Genomic DNA, 23,193 nt, shown 5'->3' with positions numbered 1-23,193 from the left:
ATGTCGGCACTAGTACAGTGTATATCCACCTTTCGCAGCAATGCAGGCTGCTATTCTCCCATGGAGACGATCGTAGAGATGCTGGATGTAGTCCTGTGGAACGGCTTGCCATGCTATTTCCACCTGGCGCCTCAGTTGGACCAGCGTTCGTGCTGGACGTGCAGACCGCGTGAGACGACGCTTCATCCAGTCCCAAACATGCTCAATGGAGGACAGATCCGGAGATCTTGCTGGCCAGGCTAGTTGACTTACACCTTCTAGAGCACGTTGGGTGGCACGGGATACATGCGGACGTGCATTGTCCTGTTGGAACAGCAAGTTCCCTTGCCGGTCTAGGAATGGTAGAACGATGGGTTCGATGACGGTTTGGATGTACCGTGCACTATTCAGTGTCCCCTCGACGATCACCAGTGATGTACGGCCAGTGTAGGAGATCGTTCCCCACACCATGATGCCGGGTGTTGGCCCTGTGTGCCTCGGTCGTATGCAGTCCTGATTGTGGCGCTCACCTGCACGGCGCCAAACACGCATACGACCATCATTGGCACCAAGGCAGAAGCGACTCTCATCGCTGAAGACGACACGTCTCCATTCGTCCCTCCATTCACGCCTGTCGCGACACCACTGGAGGCGGGCTGCACGATGTTGGGGCGTGAGCGGAAGACGGCCTAACGGTGTGCGGGACCGTAGCCCAGCTTCATGGAGACGATTGCGAATGGTCCTCGCCGATACCCCCGGAGCAACAGTGTCCCTAATTTGCTGGGAAGTGGCAGTGCGGTCCCCTACGGCACTGCGTAGGATCCTACGGTCTTGGCGTGCATCCGTGCGTCGCTGCGGTCCGGTCCCAGGTCGACGGGCACGTGCACCTTTCGCCGACCACTGACGACAACATCGATGTACTGTGGAGACCTCACGCCCCACGTGTTGAGCAATTCGGCGATACGTCCACCCGGCCTCCCGCATGCCCACTATACGCCCTCGCTCAAAGTCCGTCAACTGCACATACGGTTCACGTCCACGCTGTCGCGGCATGCTACCAGTGTTAAAGACTGCGATGGAGCTCCGTATGCCACGGCAAACTGGCTGACACTGACGGCGGCGGTGCACAAATGCTGCGCAGCTAGCGCCATTCGACGGCCAACACCGCGGTTCCTGGTGTGTCCGCTGTGCCGTGCGTGTGATCATTGCTTGTACAGCCCTCTCGCAGTGTCCGGAGCAAGTATGGTGGGTCTGACACACCGGTGTCAATGTGTTCTTTTTTCCATTTCCAGGAGTATATATATATATATATATATATATATATATATATATATATATATGTGTGTGTGTGTGTGTGTGTGTGTGTATGAAGCATTTAAAAAGCGCCTGCAAAACTTTCTCGGGACATACATTCGCACGTCTTTGCTTGTGACGTGTGAATGTATGTTGCGATAAAATTCTGCAGGCGCTTTTAAAATGCTACAACACACACACACACACACACACACACACACACGATACCCAGAACTCCTGAAGATAGCCGGCTAGTGTGGCCGAGCGGTTCTAGGCGCTACAGTCTGGAACCGCGCGACCGCTACGGTCGCTGGTTCGAATCCTGCCTCGGGCATGGATGTGTGTGATGTCCTTAGGTTAGTTAGGTTTAAGTAGTTCTAAGTTCTAGGGGACTGATGACCTCAGAAGTTAAGTCCCATAGTGCTCAGAGCCATTTGAACCATTCTGCACCATCCTGAAGATAGACGTTGACTGTGGATATTGTATCACAGACACAGTCTCTTTGGCTGTTCAGCATTAAACCCGCCCAAAGATGTAAACAAAGGGTTCAAATGGCTCTGAGCACTACGGGATTTAACATCTGTGGTCATCAGTCCCCTAGAACTAAAAACTACTTAAACCTAACTAACCTAAGGACATCACACACATCCATGCCCGAAGCAGGATTCGAACCTGCGACTGTAACGGTCACGCGGTTCCAGACTGAAGCGCCTAGAACCGCACGGCCACACCGGCCGGCTAGATGTAAACAACCATGCATGAGTAGTGCCTATTAGACGAAGGGGTACCGGTGTGTACAGCAGTCTGGACCACCACCTCTGAAGGTCTCGCTGTATGGTGGTACAACATGCAATGTATGGTTTTCAAGAGCAATAAAAAAGGGCAGAAATGATGTTTATGTTGCTCTCTATTCCAGTTTTCTGTACAGGTTCCGGAACTCTCGGAACCGACGTGATGCAAACCTTTTTTTAATAGCTGTGTGTGTGTGTGTGTGTGTGTGTGTGTGTGTGTAGCATTTTAAAAGCACCTGCAAGACTTTCTCGCAACATACATTCACACTCTTTGCTTGAAACATCATTTATCTATATCTCTTTCGATGGTACAGTCGACAATTCGTTGCAGTTGTTTTAGTGCATTGTTGTGACTAGGCACCTTAATATTTTTGTAAGACATTAACATGTGTGTCATCTATAAGAACTGACAATCAAACAGGAGCTGAGAAATGGCCTTTGAGGAGCATTGCAGATTAGCTCCGACGTAGATGCGACAATCCGACGTCGATATGCCACTAATGAATAGTGCGAGTGAGCAGCTTTTAGCAGCTGATAGCATCTATATCCACGACTCTATGGTGACATGCTGTGTGTGAATCCAAAATCGCAGAATCCGTCTCTCTAAGATTCCAAAAACGAAATACAGATTAGAGTCATAACAATTAAATTTCTCCTCGGAGATCTTCAGGTGGTCACTTAAAAATGATAATACACCATCGGACCAAAAGCATCCGGGGACACCAATGTAAAGCAAAGTTGAGCACTGGACGTCATGAGAGACGGACCCACCAGTGTAAAAGGAGGCGGGGAGTAGAGAAGCAATAACATCAGAATGTGACGGCAGGAGAGCTCACTGACTTCGAACCTTATAAAGCTGCGCGAGTCGACTGTTGGTGATGTGACTGTCAAGTGAAAATGTGAAGGAACAACCAAGACAAGGCAGACTTCAAGTACTGATGGACAGGGTCTTCCGAGCATTACGGAGAGTGGTTGAAACAAAATCGCATGAAATTAGCGGAAGGAATCACTCGTGAGTTCCAAAGTGCTACCAGCAGTCCAGCTAGCTCAATGACTGCGAATAGGGAGTTAAAAAGAATGGGCTACAATTGTAGAGCTGCTCCTCATAAGCCACATATTACTGTACATCAACATCTACATACATACTCCGCAATCCACCATAAGGTGGTGGCGGAGGATACCTCGTACCACAACTAGCATCTTCTCTCCCTGTTCCACTCCCAAACAGAACGAGGGGAAAACGACTGCCTGTATGCCTCTGTACGAGCCCTAATATCTCTTATCTTATCTTTGTGGTCTTTCCGCGAAATATAAGTTGGTGGCAGTAAAATTGTACTGCAGTCAGCCTCAAATGCTGGTTCTCTAAATTTTCTCAGTAGCGATTCACGAAAAGAACGCCTCCTTTCCTCTAGACACTCCCACCCGAGTCCCTGAAGCATTTCCGTAACACTCGCGTGATGATCAAACCTACCAGTAACAAATCTAGCAGCCCGCCTCTGAATTGCTTCTATGTCTTCCCTCAATCCGACCTGATAGGGATCCCAAACGCTCGAGCAGTACTCAAGAATAGGTCGTATTAGTGTTTTATAAGCGGTATCCTTTACAGATGAACCACATCCTCCCAAAATTCTACCAATGAACCGAAGACGACTATCCGCCTTCCCCACAACTGCCATTACATGCTTGTCCCACTTCATATCGCTCTGCAATGTTACGCCCAAATATTTAATCGGTGTGACTGTGTAAAGTGCTACACTACTAATGGAGTATTCAAACATTACGGGATTCATTTTCCTATTCATCTGCGTTAATTTACATTTATCTGTATTTAGAGTTAGCTGCCATTCTTTACACCAATCACAAATCCTGTCCAAGTCATCTTGTATCCTCCCACAGTCACTCAACGACGACACCTTCCCGTACACCATAGCATCATCAGCAAACAGCAGCACATTGCTATCCACCCTATTCAAAAGATCATTTATGTAGATAGAAAACAACAGCGGACCTACCACACTTCCCTTGGGCACTCCAGATGATACCCTCACCTCCGATGAACACTCACCATCGAGGACAACGTACTGGGTTCTATTACTTAAGGAGTCTTCGAGCCACTCACACATTTGGGAACCAATCCCATATGCTCGTACCTTACTTAGGAGTCTGCAGTGGGGCACCGAGTCAAACGCTTTCTGGAAGTCAAGGAATATGGCATCCGTCTGATACCCTTCATCCATGGTTCGCAAGATATCATGTGAAAAAAGGGTGAGTTGCGTTTCGCAGGAGCGATGCTTTCTAAAGCCGTGCTGATGCATGGACAGCAACTTCTCTGTCTCAAGGAAATTCATTATATTCGAACTGAGAATATGTTCCAGAATCCTGCAACAAACCGATGTTAAGGATATTGGTCTGTAATTTTGAGGGTCCGTCTTTCTGCCCTTCTTATATACAGGCGTCACCTGCGCTTTTTTCCAGTCGCTCGGAACTTTACGTTGGGCAAGAGATTCGCGATAAATACAAGCTAAGTAAGGAGCCAATGCAGTCAGTGTTAAGGGACGATTGAGGTGATGTAAAGAGTGACGCCACTGGGTAGCGCATGATTGGAAACTAGTAATCTGAAGTGACCAATCACGCTTTCACATTTCGATGGAAGAGTTTGCGTTGTCCGAATGCCTGGAGAACGTTACCTGCCATCGTGTCTAGTGTCAATCAGTGAAGTACGGAGGAGGTGGTATCAAGACAGGAACGCCTTTGGGGTAAGTTAGAATGTCAACTTCGCTCCAGACCCAGCGTCCAAAATCGCTACCTTCTCTGATTTCGGATCTTGAGGAAGAATGGGTTGCCATTCTGTTCTATTCTATCGCTTGAGCCTTGTCCCGCAGTTACGCAGGGTCAGCCATCGTTAATCGGATTTGGCATGTTAATGTTTAAGGGGTGGCCAGATGCCCTTCCTGTCGCCACCCCGTACTCCCTGGGACGGAATTAGTGTACCCCAACTGTCTGCGTCGAGTGTAATCCATGGAATAGTGCGAATGTGTTCATAGGTCCGCGAGCTTTGGAACTGAGGCGGAACATGGGGACCAGCCCGGTATTCACCTAGCGGGATATGGAAAACCGCGTAAAAACCACATCCAGGCTGGCCGGCACATCGGCTCTCGTCGTTAATCCGCCAGGCGGATTCGATCCGGGGCCAGCGCGCCTACCCGAGTCCAGGAAGCAGCGCGTTAGCGCTCTCGTCTACCCTGGCGGGGAAGAATGGGTTGCCATTCTTCCACAGAAATTCAGACACCTCATAAAAAGTGCTTTCAGCAGAGTTTAAGCCGCCATAAAAGCGAAGAGTGAAGGCACTCCATATGAATGTCCAGTAATAGGCGTCCGGATACTTATGATCAGAGAGTTTACATCGTTTTTGAACTACGTTTCCTCTCCCGTCACAGTTCTTGTAAGGAAGTGATCTCATTAATTCTCTTACTGTTTCAAAAGCTAGCTGATCACTGTCTTCCGCGTTTCGTTGTGGGCATCCATCAACATTCTCGGAACCCTCTTGGGAGAAATGTTTGTGGTCTTCAACTGTCTCAATATTCTGCGCACATTTGCTTTTCTACTCGCTGTCGGATTGACAGTTCGTTCACTGTTATGCGTTTGTGAGCCAAAATCAGATTGTGAATACTCTGCACATTGTCAGCAGTCTGTGCAGTGCTCGGTCTGCCACTACGCAGAAGGTCCCGAGTATTGGTGAGCCCACTTTCACCAGATAATCCGGGTTGCCTAAGGAGTAAATGTACTGTGATCAACGGCGTCACCTCTATACACATTCTTCAACCTCCTGTGCATGCCTGTCACTGTCTCGTTGTCGCAACACAGGAACTGTAGACTGATGTGACAAAAGTCATGCGATACCTCCAAATATTGTGTCGGACCTCCTTTTCCCAGGCGTAGTGGAGCAACTCGATGTGACATGGACTCAACAAGTCGTTGGAAGTCCCCTGCAGAAATACTGAGACATGCTGCCTCTATAGCCGTCCATAACTGCGAAGGATTTTATCCACGAACTGACCTCTCGAGTATGTCCCATAGATGTTCGATGGGATTCATGTCGGGCGATCTCCGTGGTCAGATCATTCGCTCGAATTGTCCAGAAGGTTCTTCCAATCATTCGTGAACAATTGTGACCCAGTGGCATGGCGCAATATGATCCATGAAAATTCCATTGCTGTTTACTGCAAATGGTCTCCAAGTAGACGATCATAACCATTTCCAATCAATGATGGGTTCAGTTGGACCAGAGGACCCAGTCCATTACATGCAAACACAACACACACCATTATAGAGCCACAACCAACTTGCTCAGTGCCTTGTTGACAACTTGGGGCCATGGCTTCCTGGGATCTGCGCCACATTCAAACCCTACCATCAGCCCTTACCAACTGAAATCTGGACTCATGAGACCAGGTCACGAATTTCCAGTCGTCTAAGGTCCAACCGATATGGTCACGAGACAAGGTGAGGCGCTGCAGGCGATGTGGTGCTGTTAGCAAAGGCACTCGCGTTGGTCGTCTGCTGCCATAGCCCATTAGCGCCAAATTTTATCGCACTGTCCTAACGGATACGTTCGTCGTACGTCCCAACTGAATTCTCCGGTTATTTCACGCAGTGTTGATTGTCAGTCTGCACTGATAACTCTACGCAAACGCCGCTGCTCTCAGTCGTTAAGTGAAGGTCGTCGGCCACTGCGTTGTCCGTGGTGAGATGTCATGCCTGAAATTTGGTCTTCTCGGCACACTCTTGGCACTGTGGATCTCGGAATATTGAATTTCCTAACGATTTTCGAAATGGAATGTCCCATACGTCTAGCTCCAACTAGCATTCCGCATTCAAAGTCTGATAATTCCTGTCGTGCGGCCTTAATGAGGCCGGAAACCTTTTCACATGACTCACCTGTGTACAAATTATAGCTCTGGCAATGCATTGGCCTTTTATAACTTGTGTACGCTATACTACCGCCATCTGTATACGTACAAATCGCTGTCCGATGACATTTGTCACCTCACTGTATAATAGCATGTTGCTTCAGACGAATATCAAGTGCAGCAGCTGCCTTGAAGTGTAATGACAGCGCAACTTGCGGAAATAGGTCGAATTAAATGTGAATACAAGCTGGAAGAATGTTGCTATGATATCTGTGAGTAGCAAAAATATAGAACAGAAGATGAATTTTTGAAAAAAAAAAAAAATATTGTGCATTTCTTTTGGAGTGACGCACGTATCAATGTGATGTCAAGTATGCGTAGCTGTCAATCACTGGTGTACTGCTGACTGCTAACCTCAGGAGGAGCATTTGCAGCGAGCAGAACATGTACAGATGTACATGTGCATAAATTCCGATTCTGAATCCACACGAGCCTGTTGTTCTCGAGAAGAATGAAGCGAACTGTTTCCAAAGTAGTGAAACAAAAGATGAAATTTCTGTTGTACCATTTCTAAACTCTAGTGTGATCCGGACATGGACGAGCTGATCAGAAAATTGATCTTCCATCACTTCACTTCCAGTATCTGATCAAAAGTACCCACCGTTATGACGACGCCATCTCTGCCGGGGACATTTTTCATGAGGTCTAAATATCTATGGAGGAATGGCAAGTAATTCTTCCTCATGAGCCGAAACGAAAGAAGGAAATGATGTAGACCTAGAGCAAAGTCGACGGTCTAACTCGTGCCTTTAGGTTCAGGTCTGAACTCATAGCATGCCAGTCCATTTCAGGAATGTTCTTGCTCACAAACCATTGCCTTACAGATATGCTTTACGATTGGGTGCATCGTCATCCTGATACAAGCAATCATCTTCTCCAAACTGTTCGACTACTGTAAGCAGTTCGCAGTGCAGTAAAATATGTTCATAGCCTTCCGCATATGTCATTTTCTTAAGCGCAGTTGGGGGGGTCACATCCTCGCCACGAAAACCATCCCTACACCGTAACACTGCCTCTACCACACTTCTTTGTAGGCACGTTCTCCAGACTTTCGGGGGTTGGGGGGGTTGGGTTGTCTGGGGAAGGAGACCAGACAGCGAGGTCATCGGTCTCATCGGATTAAGGAAGGACGTGGAAGGAAGTCGGCCGTGCCCTTTCAAAGGAACCATCCCGGCATTTGCCTGGAGCGATTTAGGGAAATCACGGAAAACCTACATCAGGATGGCCGGACGCGGGATTGAACCGTCGTCCTCCCGAATGCGAGTCCAGTGTGCTAGCCACTGCGCCACCCCGCTCGGTAGGCTTTCGGCAAATCCAAAGCGTATAGCGTGATACATCACTCCAGATTACTCGTTTCCAGACATCCACTGTCCACTAGCGCCGCTCTTTACACCACCTCAAACGTCGCTTGGCGCTGACTCCAGAAATGTGTGGCTTCTCATGCTTCCCATTCTTTTTAACTCCCTGCGCTTTGGAACTTTTACGATGGTGGATGCTTTCTTTCTGTCGCTACAAGGGGGTTTCGATGGTCCTGAATCCTTCGCATTTTCACTTCACAGTACCATCACCATTACAAAAGGATGTTCGGAAAAGTTTGATCACATAGTGGGTGCTTTACTCATGCTATCTACTGTCGTGTAAAAGAATGCCATGACATGGTGCAAAAATCAGTAAATTAGGAACTACATTAGACGAATCTTAAAGTGCATTTAATTCGTAAAATAAAGTATCGTAAACAATACAGACGCTTCTTGAAAAAAGTTGTTAACATTTCTCCATACACGATTCTACTGTCGATAAAAACTGCGAATTAACCTTTGCCCCCATTCAGGAACGATATGTTGTCAGGCCACTCTACAGATACCCATTTGACGTGGGTGCACCTACGGTACGGTTATCTGTATTGCTGAGGCAAGAAAGTTGCCGCACCCCTGTAAGATCTTTATCTCGTGGTTCCTGAGGAGAATTAAGTATACACTGAAATTAAAATTACGTTTCAGTGTAAAGAGAAATAAATTTTTACACAGTTGGTATCTGAAGTGATGAATCGTTTACATGCATTTACACTGATGAGCCAAAACATTATGACCACCTGCATTACAGCTTGTTTGTCTGTCCTTGGAACGAAATACACCACTGATTCTGCGTATCAGGAATCCGACAGTTTGTTAGTTGGTTTGTGGAGATATGTGTCACTGCATGTCTAAGCGAAGGTCATGTAATTCGCGTAAATAACGGGCCGCTGATTTGCACATGCAGTGATAGCGTCCGATAGCGACCCAGATCGGTTCCATAAGATTTACATCAGGCGAATTTGGTCTCCGAGACATCAACGTGAGTTCACTATAGAGCTCCTAAAATCACTGTTACACGGTTCTGGCTCCGAGACACACTTGTACTGCTGAAGGATGTCATCGTCGTCGGGGAAGAGGGATGCAGGTGGTTCACAGCTGTCAGCGTGTGTTCGATTACTACAATAGGTCCCATGCAAGCGCTGGAGAATGTCTCCAACCAGCCTGCGTGTGTGGTGCACTGCACGTTTCGAGCCGCCGTTCACCTCAATGATGGTGTTTGTGGAGACGACAATCGACCTAGTGCAGTAAAAATGTGATTCACCCGAAGAGCCGACACGTTTCCATTGATCGACGTTCGAATCTCGATGGTCCTGTACCCAATGCAGTCGTAATTGACGATGTCGTTGGGTCAACATCTGAGCATGTGTGCGGTCTGTTGCGAAGCTCCTTGTTCAACAATGTATGATGAACGGTGTGCTCCGAAACACTTGTGCATGCACCAGCATTGTGCCCTTTTGGCAGAGATGGCACAAGTCACCATCTATCCTACTTTACAGAGCAGTCAAGCCGCCGAACCCCATGTTCTGTGAAGAGCCGCGGACGTCCAACCATTTACCGTCTAGTGGTAGTTTCGCTATCGTTCTACCTCTTTCCGTAGATGCCCACGACAGTAGCATGTAAATATTCGACCAGCTTTGCCGTTTTCGAGATACTCATTCACAGGCTTTGCCTAATAATAATCGATTATCTGAGTGTATTTCCCCATTTGCAGACCATATCTTCGGTAGGGCTATCCCCCATCCGCCCCTGCTGCGCTTACATACTTCTCATAGCGCGTTATCTGCCTGCATCGTCACCAGGCGGCATCCAACCTTGCGATGGGCAGTGGTAATTTTGTTTTCGCTGATAAGTGCGTATTATGACTAAGTGTCGTAGAAACACGTACAGTAAATGCTACTGTGTATTTCTCTCAGCAAGACATTAAATACTGAATCTTCAGAAATATATCTGCGTTTTTGAATACTACATGAGGTGTATCTTCACAACAGATACGCGCTATGTGATCAAAAGTATCCGGACACCCCCAAAAACATACATTTTCCATATTAGGCGCACTGTGCTGCCAGCTACTGCCAGGTACTCCATATAAGCGACCTCCATAGTCATTAGACATCGTGAGAGAGCAGAATGGGGTGTTCCGCAGAACTCACTGACTTCGAACGTGGTCACGTGATTGGGTGTCACTTGTGTCATACGTCGGTACGCGATATTTCCGCACTCCTAAACATCCATAGGTGCACTGTTTCCTATGTGTTAGTGAAGTGGAAACGTGAAGGGACACGTACAACACAAAAGCGTACAGGCCGACCTCGTCTGTTGACTGACAGCGACTACCGACAGTAGAAGAGGGTCGTAATGTGTAACAGGCAGAAATCTATCCAGACCATCACACAGGAATTCCAAACTGCATCTGGATCCACTGCAAGTATTATGACAGTTTGGCGGGAGGTGAGAAAACTTGGATTTCACGGTCGAGCGGCTGTTCATAAGCCACACATCACGCCGGTAAATGCCAAACGACGCCTCACTTGGTGTAAGGAGCGTAAACATTGGACGACTGAACAATGGAAAAACGTAGTGTGGAGTGACGAATCACGGTACACAATGTGGAGACCCGATGGCAGGGTGTGGGTATGGCGAATGCCCGGTGAACGTCATCTGCCAGCTGTGTAGGGTCAAAAGTAAAATTCAGAGGCGGTGGTGTTATGGTGTGGTCGTGTTTTACATGGAGGGGGTTTGCACCCCTTGTTGTTTTGCGTGGCACTATCACAGCAAGGCCTACATTGATGTTTTAAGCATCTTGTTGCTTCCTCCTGTTGAAGAGCAATTCGAGTATGGCGACTGCATCTTTCAACACGATCGAGTACCTGTTCATAATGCACGGCCTGTGGGGGAGTGGTTACACGACAATAACATCCTTGTAATGGACTAGCCTACACAGAGTCATGACCTGAATCCTATAGAACACCTTTGGGATGTTTAGGAACGCCGACTTCGTGCGAGGCCTCACCGACCGACATCGATACCTCTCCTTAGTGCAGCACTCCGTACGGAATGGGTTGTCATTCCCCAAGAAACCTTCCAGCACCTGACTGAACGTATGCCTGCGAGAGTGGAAGCTGTCGTCAAGGCTAAGTGTGGGCCAACACCATATTGAATTCCAGCATTACCGATGGAGGGCGCCACAAACTTGTAAGTCATTTTCAGTCAGGTGTCCGGATACTTTTGATCACATAGCGTTCATGTAAAAGGTGACAGCCAATGAATGTCGGGGATGATACTGCAAATGCTTGCCAGTTTCCCGCGGGATATTCACAGTAAAGATACAAAATACACGAAGCGTATTTGGTGCAATTCGTTTTCTGTAAAAACCTGCAGGAACCAAACCGCACAAGTAATTGCAAAATTTGTAGCTTATTCGAAGGAAGGAATTATTCTGGATATGTGGGCGTCTTCTAATGCAGTATTGCAGTGTTATGCTGTTCATATAGTCTCCTACTTCAGATGTCGTTACAGTAAATTACATAACGCTTATAACCAGAAAGAAGTAAATAACTCTTGATCATCTGGAGATCAACTAAAACTTTATGCCTACACGTAATGTGGCTGACGATGAAGACTAGACGAATCTGTAGGCACGCTAGAATTCTATGCTCAGAAGCATCTAAATATTGGGTCGGTGCCGTCATTTGGTAAGACTCAAAAATTTGGTAAATCGGCACCACAGGTGTTAAGTGATACCCAAGCACGCCCATACTCGGGGACAAGGAAAAGGAAAAAAAGTTGTAGCCAGGTGTTTTTCATTCAAGAAAATGGTTTAAAATACGTTATCAATCAGGTTTCTAACAGGGTGAGAACTGGGACTTTTTCAGGGCTACTTACAAGTCGCCATCCGTCTTCCTAAATGGGCGCCCTTGGTGCAACCAACAGAAATCAACAGCGAATATCCATACGTTCGTCTCCGCAGACCCATCGTCGTTTGGCCTGGTATAGGCACAATCCATTCCTTGGAAGCATTGTTAGGGGCGACGAGAAAGGGTACCTCTGTATTAACTCAAAGAGGAGGAGATGAATGGCTCTGCCCATCGGAAAAACCAGCACGACGTGCAAAGGGTGATGATCAACTTCAAAAAGTAATGTTGTGCGTTTGGTGAACCTAAAATGGCAGTCTTCATCATGAATTGTGTATACTGAACAGCTGAGACGACACGTTGTTTGTACTGATAAAAAAACATCTGATAAATCTGTGTTGTTACTCCACTTTAATGCACACCCGCACACTGTCAGAATCACCACAGATACGATTGCTGAATATGTTTGGCAACCACTTCCTCGCCCTACATATGCACCAGGCTTAGCCCCATTTGGTTATCATATTTTCCGGTTTCTCTCTAACAATATTCAGAGACAAGTGTTGCACGATTAAACTTCTGTTAGCAACTGGATAACAGATATACAGGCTGTCCTTGACAAAGTTGATAATTACATCACTGGGTAGTATATCAGTCTTGTTACTGTGTATTATGTATTGTAGTGTAATGTGGTGTATTTTATACTAATAAAATCAAATCGTGGCACTGTAAGAACGACACGATCGATCCAATAGTACAGAGATCATTGATGCTCGTGCTTGTGTTACGACATCTTTGGCAGTGTCCTGGATCGACAATAAGTCTGTGATGATTGTTGTGCTCATTTGCTGCCGTGTCTGGCTTTATAGACTAATACCGATAACATATAATCGAAACGAAGACAATTAGTGCATCAGTGATAACAGGAAGAAATCTACTACGCGTATCTAGATATACTGCAAAAAGAGGGACAGAAAGAAAAATTATGGTTGAACGTCCCGTCGACGAAGAGGTCATTAGTGACGGAGCTACTGCAGCGTGTTACGTTACTTAATATGGAAATTAGCGTAATAATAGAAGAAAAACTAAACATATTCGTAGAAATAGAACAGTAAAAAAATAAAAAATAAAAAAAAAAAACATTGCTACCAGCAGAAAGACCACTTTCACGAAAGCGACTGTCCAGAGCGTTCAGAGAACACAGAGACAAAGAAAACACAGTTGCAAACCAGATGAACGCAAAGATGAATTTATGTGATGCAAAAAGCACAAAATTTTGACTGCTGATCAATGGAAACACGTAAAATGGTATGGTTGTTGTTGTTGTTGTGGTCTTCAGTCCTGAGACTGGTTTGATGCAGCTCTCCATGCTACTCTATCCTGTGCAAGCTTCTTCATCTCCCAGTACCTACTGCAACCTACATCCTTCTGAATCTGCTTAGTGTATTCATCTCTTGGTCTCCCCCTACGATTTTTACCCTCCACGCTGCCCTCCAATACTAAATTGTGGTGAGACTGCTTCAAAACTATTCCCTAGAGCAGGAGAAGTTTATGTACGGAGAACACCAAGTTTCATTGTTATTGATACTTCCTCCTACTACTGCGAAACAAACATAGGGTTATCAGAGGAATTGATATAATGGAGTATCATGGCTTATCCTGAAACGATATATATAACTTGAGTTAAATTCATTGACATGAAATAAATGGAGAAAATGGGGATGGAATCGATGGAAATGTAGTCATGAAAATATATCAGTGAAATACGCTCAGAATGCTGAATCTGCAGTGCAATGGATATGTCGTGACTAACGAAAATCTGGTAAGTGCCAGGAGCGCCTGCTTGTTGGGAGAAATCGCCTTGACATATTCATTACGTTGCGGGTCTCTTGCATGGCTTGGACGTAAGATATAGAGTTTTGACTATTAATTTCACTCAGTTAGCCAGTCCAAGGGTCTGCAGACATCACAGTCATGTGTCAGATGAACAAAGACATTCACTGAGGTGTCAGGAGTGCTAAATCTCCCATATGGACTGGATGTAGTGGAAACACAGCTCATATTAGCGAGGAACTGAGTTAAAGTTTAGATTTTTTGCCTATCTTTATTTTTTGTTTAATTTTAATTCAATTGGGCACCTGAGCCAGTGACACAGTGTCATAGAACACACCATGAGAGACATTAAACTTGTTCAAAAAGAACAAAACAAAACTAGGAAACGAGAAACTATGAAATGTGCGAATGAAAACAATAATAATATACGTACAGTATTAGTGTTGCTTCATTTTAGAATTATTAGTAATAGATAAGGAAGGGAGAAGTTGTCTCAATAGTCTACTATTAGCAACAAATACAGTGTTCACGTGCACTGATTTAGAGAAATCATGGAATCCCCACATCAGAACTGATGAATGAAATAAACGAGCCTGTACCAACTTTTAGATGAACAATTTTCGTAGACGCCTATACATTTACAATTGTGAGAGCACAAGCATTCGTTTTAATGACTTCAGGGTATCCAAGGAAAAGATAAATCTGGATGATCATGTATCAACTGGATGACCGCGGAAAGTTGTACTTAATAATTCAACCAATGTAAGCAGGGGATATTCCTCTAACTGCGAAGAAATCATTTATGGGGTCACTGCTAGATCCATTATTGTTTCTCATATAGCCTATGTAAAAGACCTCCCGTCTAAAATACAGTAAGCAGTAGTTCTTTTTGAGGATGACATTACAATTGTAAGCGAGCGAAACATACATACAGCAACAGAAGAAATGGAAAATTATGTTCTTAAAAGTATTATAGGGCGGTTTTCTGCGAATGGTCTCATTCTCAGATTAAAAAAGATACAACATATTCAGTTCTGCACATGTAGAAGTACCATACCAATGAGAATTGCAACACACGGTGAGGAAGTAACAGCTAGGGTGGAAACTTTAAAATTTTAAGCATATATGTATATATACAGGGTGTTACAAAAAGGTACGGCCAAACTTTCAGGAAACATTCCTCACACACAAAGAAAGAAAATATGTTATGTGGACATGTGTCCGGAAACGCTTACTTTCCATGTTACAGCTCATTTTATTATTCTCTTCAAATCACATTAATCATGGGATAGAAACACACAGCAACAGAACGTATCAGCGTGACTTCAAACACTTTCTTACAGGAAATGTTCAAAATGTCCTCCGTTAGCGAGGATACATGCATCCAACCTCCGTCGCATGGAATCCCTGATGCGCTGATGCAGCCCTGGAAAATGGCGTATTGTATCACAGCCGTGCACAATACGAGCACGAAGAGTCTCTACATTTGGTACCGGGGTTGCGTAGACAAGGGCTTTCAAATGCCCCCATAAATGAAAGTCAAGAGGGTTGAGGTCAGGAGAGCGTGGAGGCCATGGAATTAGTCCGCCTCTACCAATCCATCGGTCACCGAATATGTTGTTGAGAAGCGTACGAACACTTGGACTGAAATGTGCAGGAGCTCCATCGTGCATGAACCACATGTTGTGTCGTACTTGTAAAGGCACATGTTCTAGCAGCACAGGTAGAGTATCCCGTATGAAATCATGATAACGTGCTCCATTGAGCGTAGGTGGAAGAACATGGGGCCCAATCAAGACATCACCAACAATGTCTGCTCAAACGTTCACATAAAATTTGTGTCGATGACGTGATTGCACAACTGCGTGCGGATTCTCGTCAGCCCACACATGTTGATTGTGAAAATTTACAATTTGATCACGTTGGAATGAAGCCTCATCCGTAAAGAGAACATTTGCACTGAAATGAGGATTGACACATTGTTGGATGAACCATTCGCAGAAGTGTACCCGTGGAGGCCAATCAGCTGCTGATAGTGCCTGCACACGCTGTACATGGTACGGAAACTACTGGTTCTCCCGTAGCACTCTCCATACAGTGACGTGGTCAACGTTACCTTGTACAGCAGCAACTTCTCTGACGCTGACATTAGGGTTATCGTCAACTGCACGAAGAATTGCCTCGTCCATTGCAGGTGTCCTCGTCGTTCTAGGTCTTCCCCAGTCGCGAGTCATAGGCTAGAATGTTCCGTGCTCCCTAAGACGCCGAATAATTGCTTCGAACGTCTTCCTGTCGGGACACCTTCGTTCTGGAAATCCGTCTCGATACAAACGTACCGCGCCACGGCTATTGCCCCGTGCTAATCCATACATCAAATGGGCATCTGCCAACTCCGTATTTGTAAACATTGCACTGACTGCAAAACCACGTTCGTGATGAACACTAACCTGTTGATGCTATGTACTGATGTGCTTGATGCTAATACTGTAGAGCAATGAGTCGCATGTCAACACAAGCACTGAAGTCAACATTACCTTCCTTCAATTGGGCCAACTGGCGGTGAATCGAGGAAGTACAGTACATACTGACTAAACTAAAATGAGCTCTAACATAGAAATTAAGCGTTTCCGGACACATGTCCACATAACATCTTTTCTTTATTTGTGTGTGAGGAATGTTTCCTGAAAGTTTGGCCGTACCTTTTTGTAACACCCTGTATATACGACAACTCTGGCAGTGGCCTGCACCGACGATAACTCTGTGATTGTTATTGTGGTCTAATGGTCTAATATATATATACAAAACTTAGTTCAGCCGCATTTTCACTTCGGATATATATAACAACTTAGTTAAGCCATATTTGCACTTCGAATCATTCCAAACCCTGGGGAGAGACAAATCAATAAGTCGACATATTTTGCGTATTTTCATTCACTAATGGCATATGGAATAATATTCTGGGGTAACTCAACTTTAAGGCAGAAGGTTTTGATTGCTCAGAAAAATGCTGTAATAATAACATGTGATGCTCACCCATGAGCATCTTGTAGACATCTGTTTAAGGAGTCATGGAATTCTGTCTGCTGCTACACCATATATTCATAATAACAGAAGAAAAAAATGACATTCAGTACTCTGAAAAAAGAGACTCAGTACGCTACAACAAAACTTTTGATCACTCAACCAGTGATATAAAATGGCAGACAGACAGCAAAGTGAAATTGCAAATCAAACTGAAAAATTTTATCCTTCACAACTCCTTCTATTACACAGAAAATTTCAATTTTTTAAATGTGTTAAATGTAGTGGGTAGTCATACTAACTCACATCTGTATTAAAAACAGATAAAAAATAAATTTTTAAAGGTCATCATGTTGTTGTTGTTGTGGTCTTCAGTTCTGAGACTGGTTTGATGCAGCTCTCCATGCTACTCTATCCTGTGCAAGCTTCTTCATCTCCCAGTACCTACTGCTACCTACATCCTTCTGAATCTGCTTAATGTATTGATCTCTTGGTCTCCCTCTACGATTTTTACCCTCCACGCTGCCCTCCAATGCTAAATTTGTGATCCCTTGATGCCTCAAAACATGTCCTACCAACCGATCCCTTCTTCTAGTCAAGTTGTGCCACAAACTTCTCTTCTCCCCAATCCTATTCAATACCTCCTCATTAGTTACGTGATCTACCCACCTTATCTTCAGCATTCTTCTGTAGCACCACATTTCGAAAGCTTCTATTCTCTTCTTGTCCAAACTGGTTATCGTCCATGTTTCACATCCATACATGGCTACACTCCATACAAATACTTTCAGAAACGACTTCCTGACACTTAAATCTATACTCGATGTTAACAAATTTCTCTTCTTCAGAAACGATTTCCTTGCCATTGCCAGTCTACATTTTATACCCTCTCTACTTCGACCATCATCAGTTATTTTGCTCCCCAAATAGCAAAACTCCTTTACTACTTTAAGTGTCTCATTTCCTAATCTAATCCCCTCAGCATCACCCGATTTAATTTGACTACATTCCATTATCCTCGTTTTGCTTTTGTTGATGTTCATCTTATATCCTCCTTTCAAGACACTGTCCATTCCGTTCAACTGCTCTTCCAAGTCTTTTGCTGTCTCTGACAGAATTACAATGTCATCGGCGAACCTCAAAGTTTTTACTTCTTCTCCATGAATTTTAATACCTACTCCGAATTTTTCTTTTGTTTCCTTTACTGCTTGCTCAATATACAGATTGAATAACATCGGGGACAGGCTACAACCCTGTCTCACTCCTTTCCCAACCACTGCTTCCCTTTCATGCCCCTCGACTCTTATAACTGCCATCTGGTTTCTGTACAAATTGTAAATAGCCTTTCGCTCCCTGTATTTTACCCCTGCCACCTTCAGAATTTGAAAGAGAGTATTCCAGTTAACGTTGTCAAAAGCTTTCTCTAAGTCTACAAATGCTAGAAACGTAGGTTTGCCTTTTCTTAATCTTTCTTCTAAGATAAGTCGTAAGGTTAGTATTGCCTCACGTGTTCCAACATTTCTACGGAATCCAAACTGATCTTCCGCGAGGTCCGCTTCTACCAGTTTTTCCATTCGTCTGTAAAGAATTCGCGTTAGTATTTTGCAGCTGTGACTTATTAAACTGATAGTTCGGTAATTTTCACATCTGTCAACACCTGCTTTCTTTGGTATTGGAATTATTATATTCTTCTTGAAGTCTGTGGGTATTTCGCCTGTCTCATACATCTTGCTCACCAGATGGTAGAGTTTTGTCATGACTGGCTCTCCCAAGGCCGTCAGTAGTTCTAATGGAATGTTGTCTACTCCCGGGGCCTTGTTTCGACTCAGGTCTTTCAGTGCTCTGTCAAACTCTTCACGCAGTATCTTATCTCCCATTTCATCTTCATTTACATCTTCTGCCATTTCCATAATATTGTCCTCAAGGACATCGCCCTTGTATAAACCCTCTATATACTCCTTCCACCTTTCTGCCTTCCCTTCTTTGCTTAGAACTGGGTTGCCATCTGAGCTCTTGATATTCATACAAGTGGTTCTCTTCTCTCCAAAGGTCTCTTTAATTTTCCTGTAGGCAGTATCTATCTTACCCCTAGTGAGACAAGCCTCTACATCCTTACATTTGTCCTCTAGCCATGCCTGCTTAGCCATTTTGCACTTCCTGTCGATCTCATTTTTGAGACGTTTGTATTTATTTCTACCTGCTTCATTTACTGCATTTTTATATTTTCTCCTTTCATCAATTAAATTCAATATTTCTTCTGTTACCCAAGGATTTCTATTAGCCCTCGTCTTTTTACCTACTTGATCCTCTGCTGCCTTCACTACTTCATCCCTCAGAGCTACCCATTCTTCTTCTACTGTATTTCTTTCCCCCATTCCTGTCAATTGTTCCCTTATGCTCTCCCTGAAACTCTGTACAACCTCTGGTTCTTTCAGTTTATCCAGGTCCCATCTCCTTAAATTCCCACCTTTTTGCAGTTTCTTCAGTTTCAATCTGCAGTTCATAACCAATAGATTGTGGTCAGAATCCACATCTGCCCCTGGAAATGTCTTACAATGTAAAACCTGGTTCCTAAATCTCTGTCTTACCATTATATAATCTATCTGATACCTTTTAGTATCTCCAGGATTCTTCCAGGTATACAACCTTCTTTTATGATTCTTGAACCAAGTGTTAGCTATGATTAAGTTATGCTCTGTGCAAAATTCTACAAGGCGGCTTCCTCTTTCATTTCTTCCCCCCAATCCATATTCACCTACTATGTTTCCTTCTCTCTCTTTTCCTACTGACGAATTCCAGTCACCCATGACTATTAAATTTTCGTCTCCCTTCACTACCTGAATAATTTCTTTTATCTCGTCATACATTTCATCAATTTCTTCATCATCTGCAGAGCTAGTTGGCATATAAACTTGTACTACTGTAGTAGGCATGGGCGTTTTGTCTATCTTGGCCACAATAATGCGTTCACTATGCTGTTTGTAGTAGCTAACCCGCACTCCTATTTGTTTATTCATTATTAAACCTACTCCTGCATTACCCCTATTTGATTTTGTATTTATAACCCTGTAATCACCTGACCAAAAGTCTTGTTCCTCTTGTATCCATATTTAAAATTGAATGTGTTATGTAAGTGTAAATTGACTCATTCCACATCATTACGATTAATGCTGCTAATAATCCTTGTAACATGACATTAACCAACAACTAACTTACTTTGCTTAAGCTACCCCCGAAACCTCGCTAGCTTGTTAGAGAGTGGCTATCAAGTTTTGTAGCCACAATAAATGTAATTATAGAATTAATGTCACTAACGAGTTCACTGTGATGAGATTAATCTTTTTTGCGCTGTGTGTAAACAGATAGTGTATCTTACCCATCATTCTGCTTTTCCACATCACGTGAACAGTTCTGCTCTCTGTAGTTGAAGCAGTACGGGTATGCGTAATAGCCCCACTGAGCCAACGGTCGCTGCTGTCTCGCCAGTTCTAGTGTTGTCTCCATAAATTCGCGAGCTCCCTTTTCAAAATCATGTCTTGCCTGCTTCAAAGAGAAAATTTTTTAAAGATTCTAGAAATGATAAATCATAGAGCTCTATCTTTAATAAAAATTATTTAAAAGATATTTTATATTTTAAGAAAATGAGTGTTGATGTTTGAAGAATAATTGAAACATAAGATCACGTACAAGGGAAGGCAATTCTTACCGCTTTCTCTACGCTTGATTTGCTCCAGAATGGATGTTGGGACCTCACTAATTTTCTAGAAAATTCCGGATATGGTGCATAAGAACCAAACAACTGTTTCCACACTGGACGCCAGGATTCCATATCTATAACTCCAATACCTGAAAAAAGTACTGAATATGTAATTGGCTTTCATTAATATTTCAGTGTCGATTAACATTAACGATATTGCAGCCGACCGGAGTGGCCAAGCGGTTCTAGGCGCAAGAGTCTGGAACCGCGCGACGGCTACGGTCGCAGGTTCGAATCCTGCCTCGGCATGGATGTGTGTGATGTCCTTAGGTTAGTTAGGTTTAAGTAGTACTAAGTTCTAAGGGACTGATGACCTGAGAAGTTAAGTCCCATAGCGCTCAGAGCCATTTTGATATTGCAGTGCCTGAGTTGTTCAGAAGTATGATGCACTGTTCCTTCAGACATGAATGCATTGTCCGAAGGACCATGCACTGCGGCAACTACACCCGTTATGAAATACACTACTGGTCATTAAAATTGCTACACCACAAAGACGACATGCTACAGACGCGAAATTTAACCGACAGGAAGAAGATGCTGTGATATGCAAATGATTAGCTTTTCAGAGCATTCACACAAGGTTGGCGCCGGTGGCGACACCTACAACGTGCTCACATGAGGAACGTTTCCAACCGATTTCCAACAGTAGTTGACAGGCGTTGCCTGGTGAAACGTTGCTGTGATGCCTCGTGTAAGGAGGAGAAATGCGTACCATCACGTGTCCGACTTTGATAAAGATCGGATTGTAGCCTATCGCGATTGCGGTTTATCGTATCGCGACATTGCTGTTCCGTTGGTCGAGATCTAATGACTGTTAGCAGAATATGGAATCGGTGGGTTCACGAGGGTAATACGGAACGCCGTACTGGATCCCAACGGCCTCGTATCACTAGCAGTCAAGATGACAGGCATCTTATCCGCATGGCTGTAACGGATCGTGCAGACACGTCTCGATCCCTGAGTCAACAGATGGGGACGTTTGCAAGAGAACAACCATCTGCACGAACAGTTCGACGACGTTTGCAGCAGCATGGACTATCAGCTCGGAGACCATGGCTGCGGTTACCCTTGACGTTGCATCACAGACATAAACGCCTGCGATGGTGTACTCAACGATGAACCTGGGTGCACGAATGGCAAAACGTCATTTTTTCGGATGAATCTAGGTTCTGTTTACAGCATCATGATGGTCCCATCCGTGCTTGGCGACATACGGTGAACGTACATTGGAAGCGTGTATTCGTCATCGGCATACTGGCGTATCACCCGGCGTGATGGTATGGGGTGCCATTGGTTACACGTCTCGGTCACCTCTTGTTCGCATTGACGGCACATTGAACAGTGGACGTTACATTTCAGATGTGTTATGATCCGTGGCTCTACCCTTCATTCGATCCCTTCGAAACCCTACATTTCAGCAGGATAATGTACGACCGCATGTTGCAGGTCCTGTACGGGCCTTTCTGCATACATAAAATGTTCGACTGCTGCCCTGGCCAGCACATTCTCCAGATCTCTCACCAATTGAACCGTCTGGTCAATGGTTGCCGAGCAACTGGCTCGTCACAATACACCAGTCCCTACTCTTGATGAACTGTAGTATCATATTGAAGTTGCATGGGCAGCTGTACCTGTACACTCCATCCAAGCTCTGTTTGACTTAATGCCGCGGCGTATCAAGGCCATTATTACGGCCAGGTGGTTGTTCTGGGTACTGATTTCTCAGGATGTATGCAGCCAAATTGTGTGAAAATGTAATGACATGTCAGTTCTAGTATAATATATTTGTCCAATGAATACCCGTTTATCATCTGCATTTCTTCTTGGTGTAGCAATTTTAATGGCCAGTAGTGTATATGAAATGTATTCGTCGCTGCGAATATTGACGACCGTCAACTGTAAAATAGAATGACGACTATGATTTGTGCCGGACCGGAACTCGAATCCACATTTCCCGGTTATGGCGAGCGGTCGCCTTACTATTAGGTTATCCGATGACGCTCCACGGTCAGTTCCAAACCTCCACATGTCGTCAGCCATATGTCTACAACCTGTATTCGTACATTAATTGCATTTAATTGAAAGTCGCTTGCCTGGTGTCGCTGAATGAAAACGATACTGCAGTATTTGTGCTATTCAGAACACTGCACTGCAATATCGTATTTATTCTGTTAAATATCTACCCTTTGCGAGAATATGCATAATACATGTAGAAATGCAGATTGTAGATACATGGGTGACGACATATGGAAGTTTGGGTGTAGTTGTGAAGTATGTTCGGATAGTCTAATGGCAAGGTGGCCGCTCGCAATAACCAGGAAATCCGGGTTCGAGTACCGGCCC

The 23,193-nt window shown here is 44.5% G+C and overlaps 1 protein-coding gene across 5 annotated transcripts in view; it reads right to left on the bottom strand.

Moving 5' to 3' along the window:
• The window catches only part of LOC126248195 (hyaluronidase-like), a 347,681-nt gene that overhangs the window by 18,511 nt on the left and 305,977 nt on the right, over positions 1 to 23,193 (bottom strand). For 4 of the 5 annotated variants that reach the window (XM_049948992.1, XM_049948991.1, XM_049948988.1 and 1 more), the window contains exons 3-4: positions 20,800 to 20,939; positions 20,470 to 20,636 (exon numbers count right to left, since the gene is read on the bottom strand). In XM_049948992.1, coding sequence (XP_049804949.1) covers positions 20,470 to 20,636; positions 20,800 to 20,939 — 307 coding nt within the window. The remainder of the gene's footprint in view (positions 1 to 20,469; positions 20,637 to 20,799; positions 20,940 to 23,193) is intronic. The other variant, XM_049948989.1, reaches the window with a different exon arrangement.

Source organism: Schistocerca nitens, chromosome 3, assembly GCF_023898315.1.
Source record: "Schistocerca nitens isolate TAMUIC-IGC-003100 chromosome 3, iqSchNite1.1, whole genome shotgun sequence".
NCBI lineage: Eukaryota > Metazoa > Arthropoda > Insecta > Orthoptera > Acrididae > Schistocerca > Schistocerca nitens.
The sequence above is the reverse complement of the archived record's forward strand: the minus strand, read 5'-3'. Positions and strand labels throughout refer to the sequence as shown.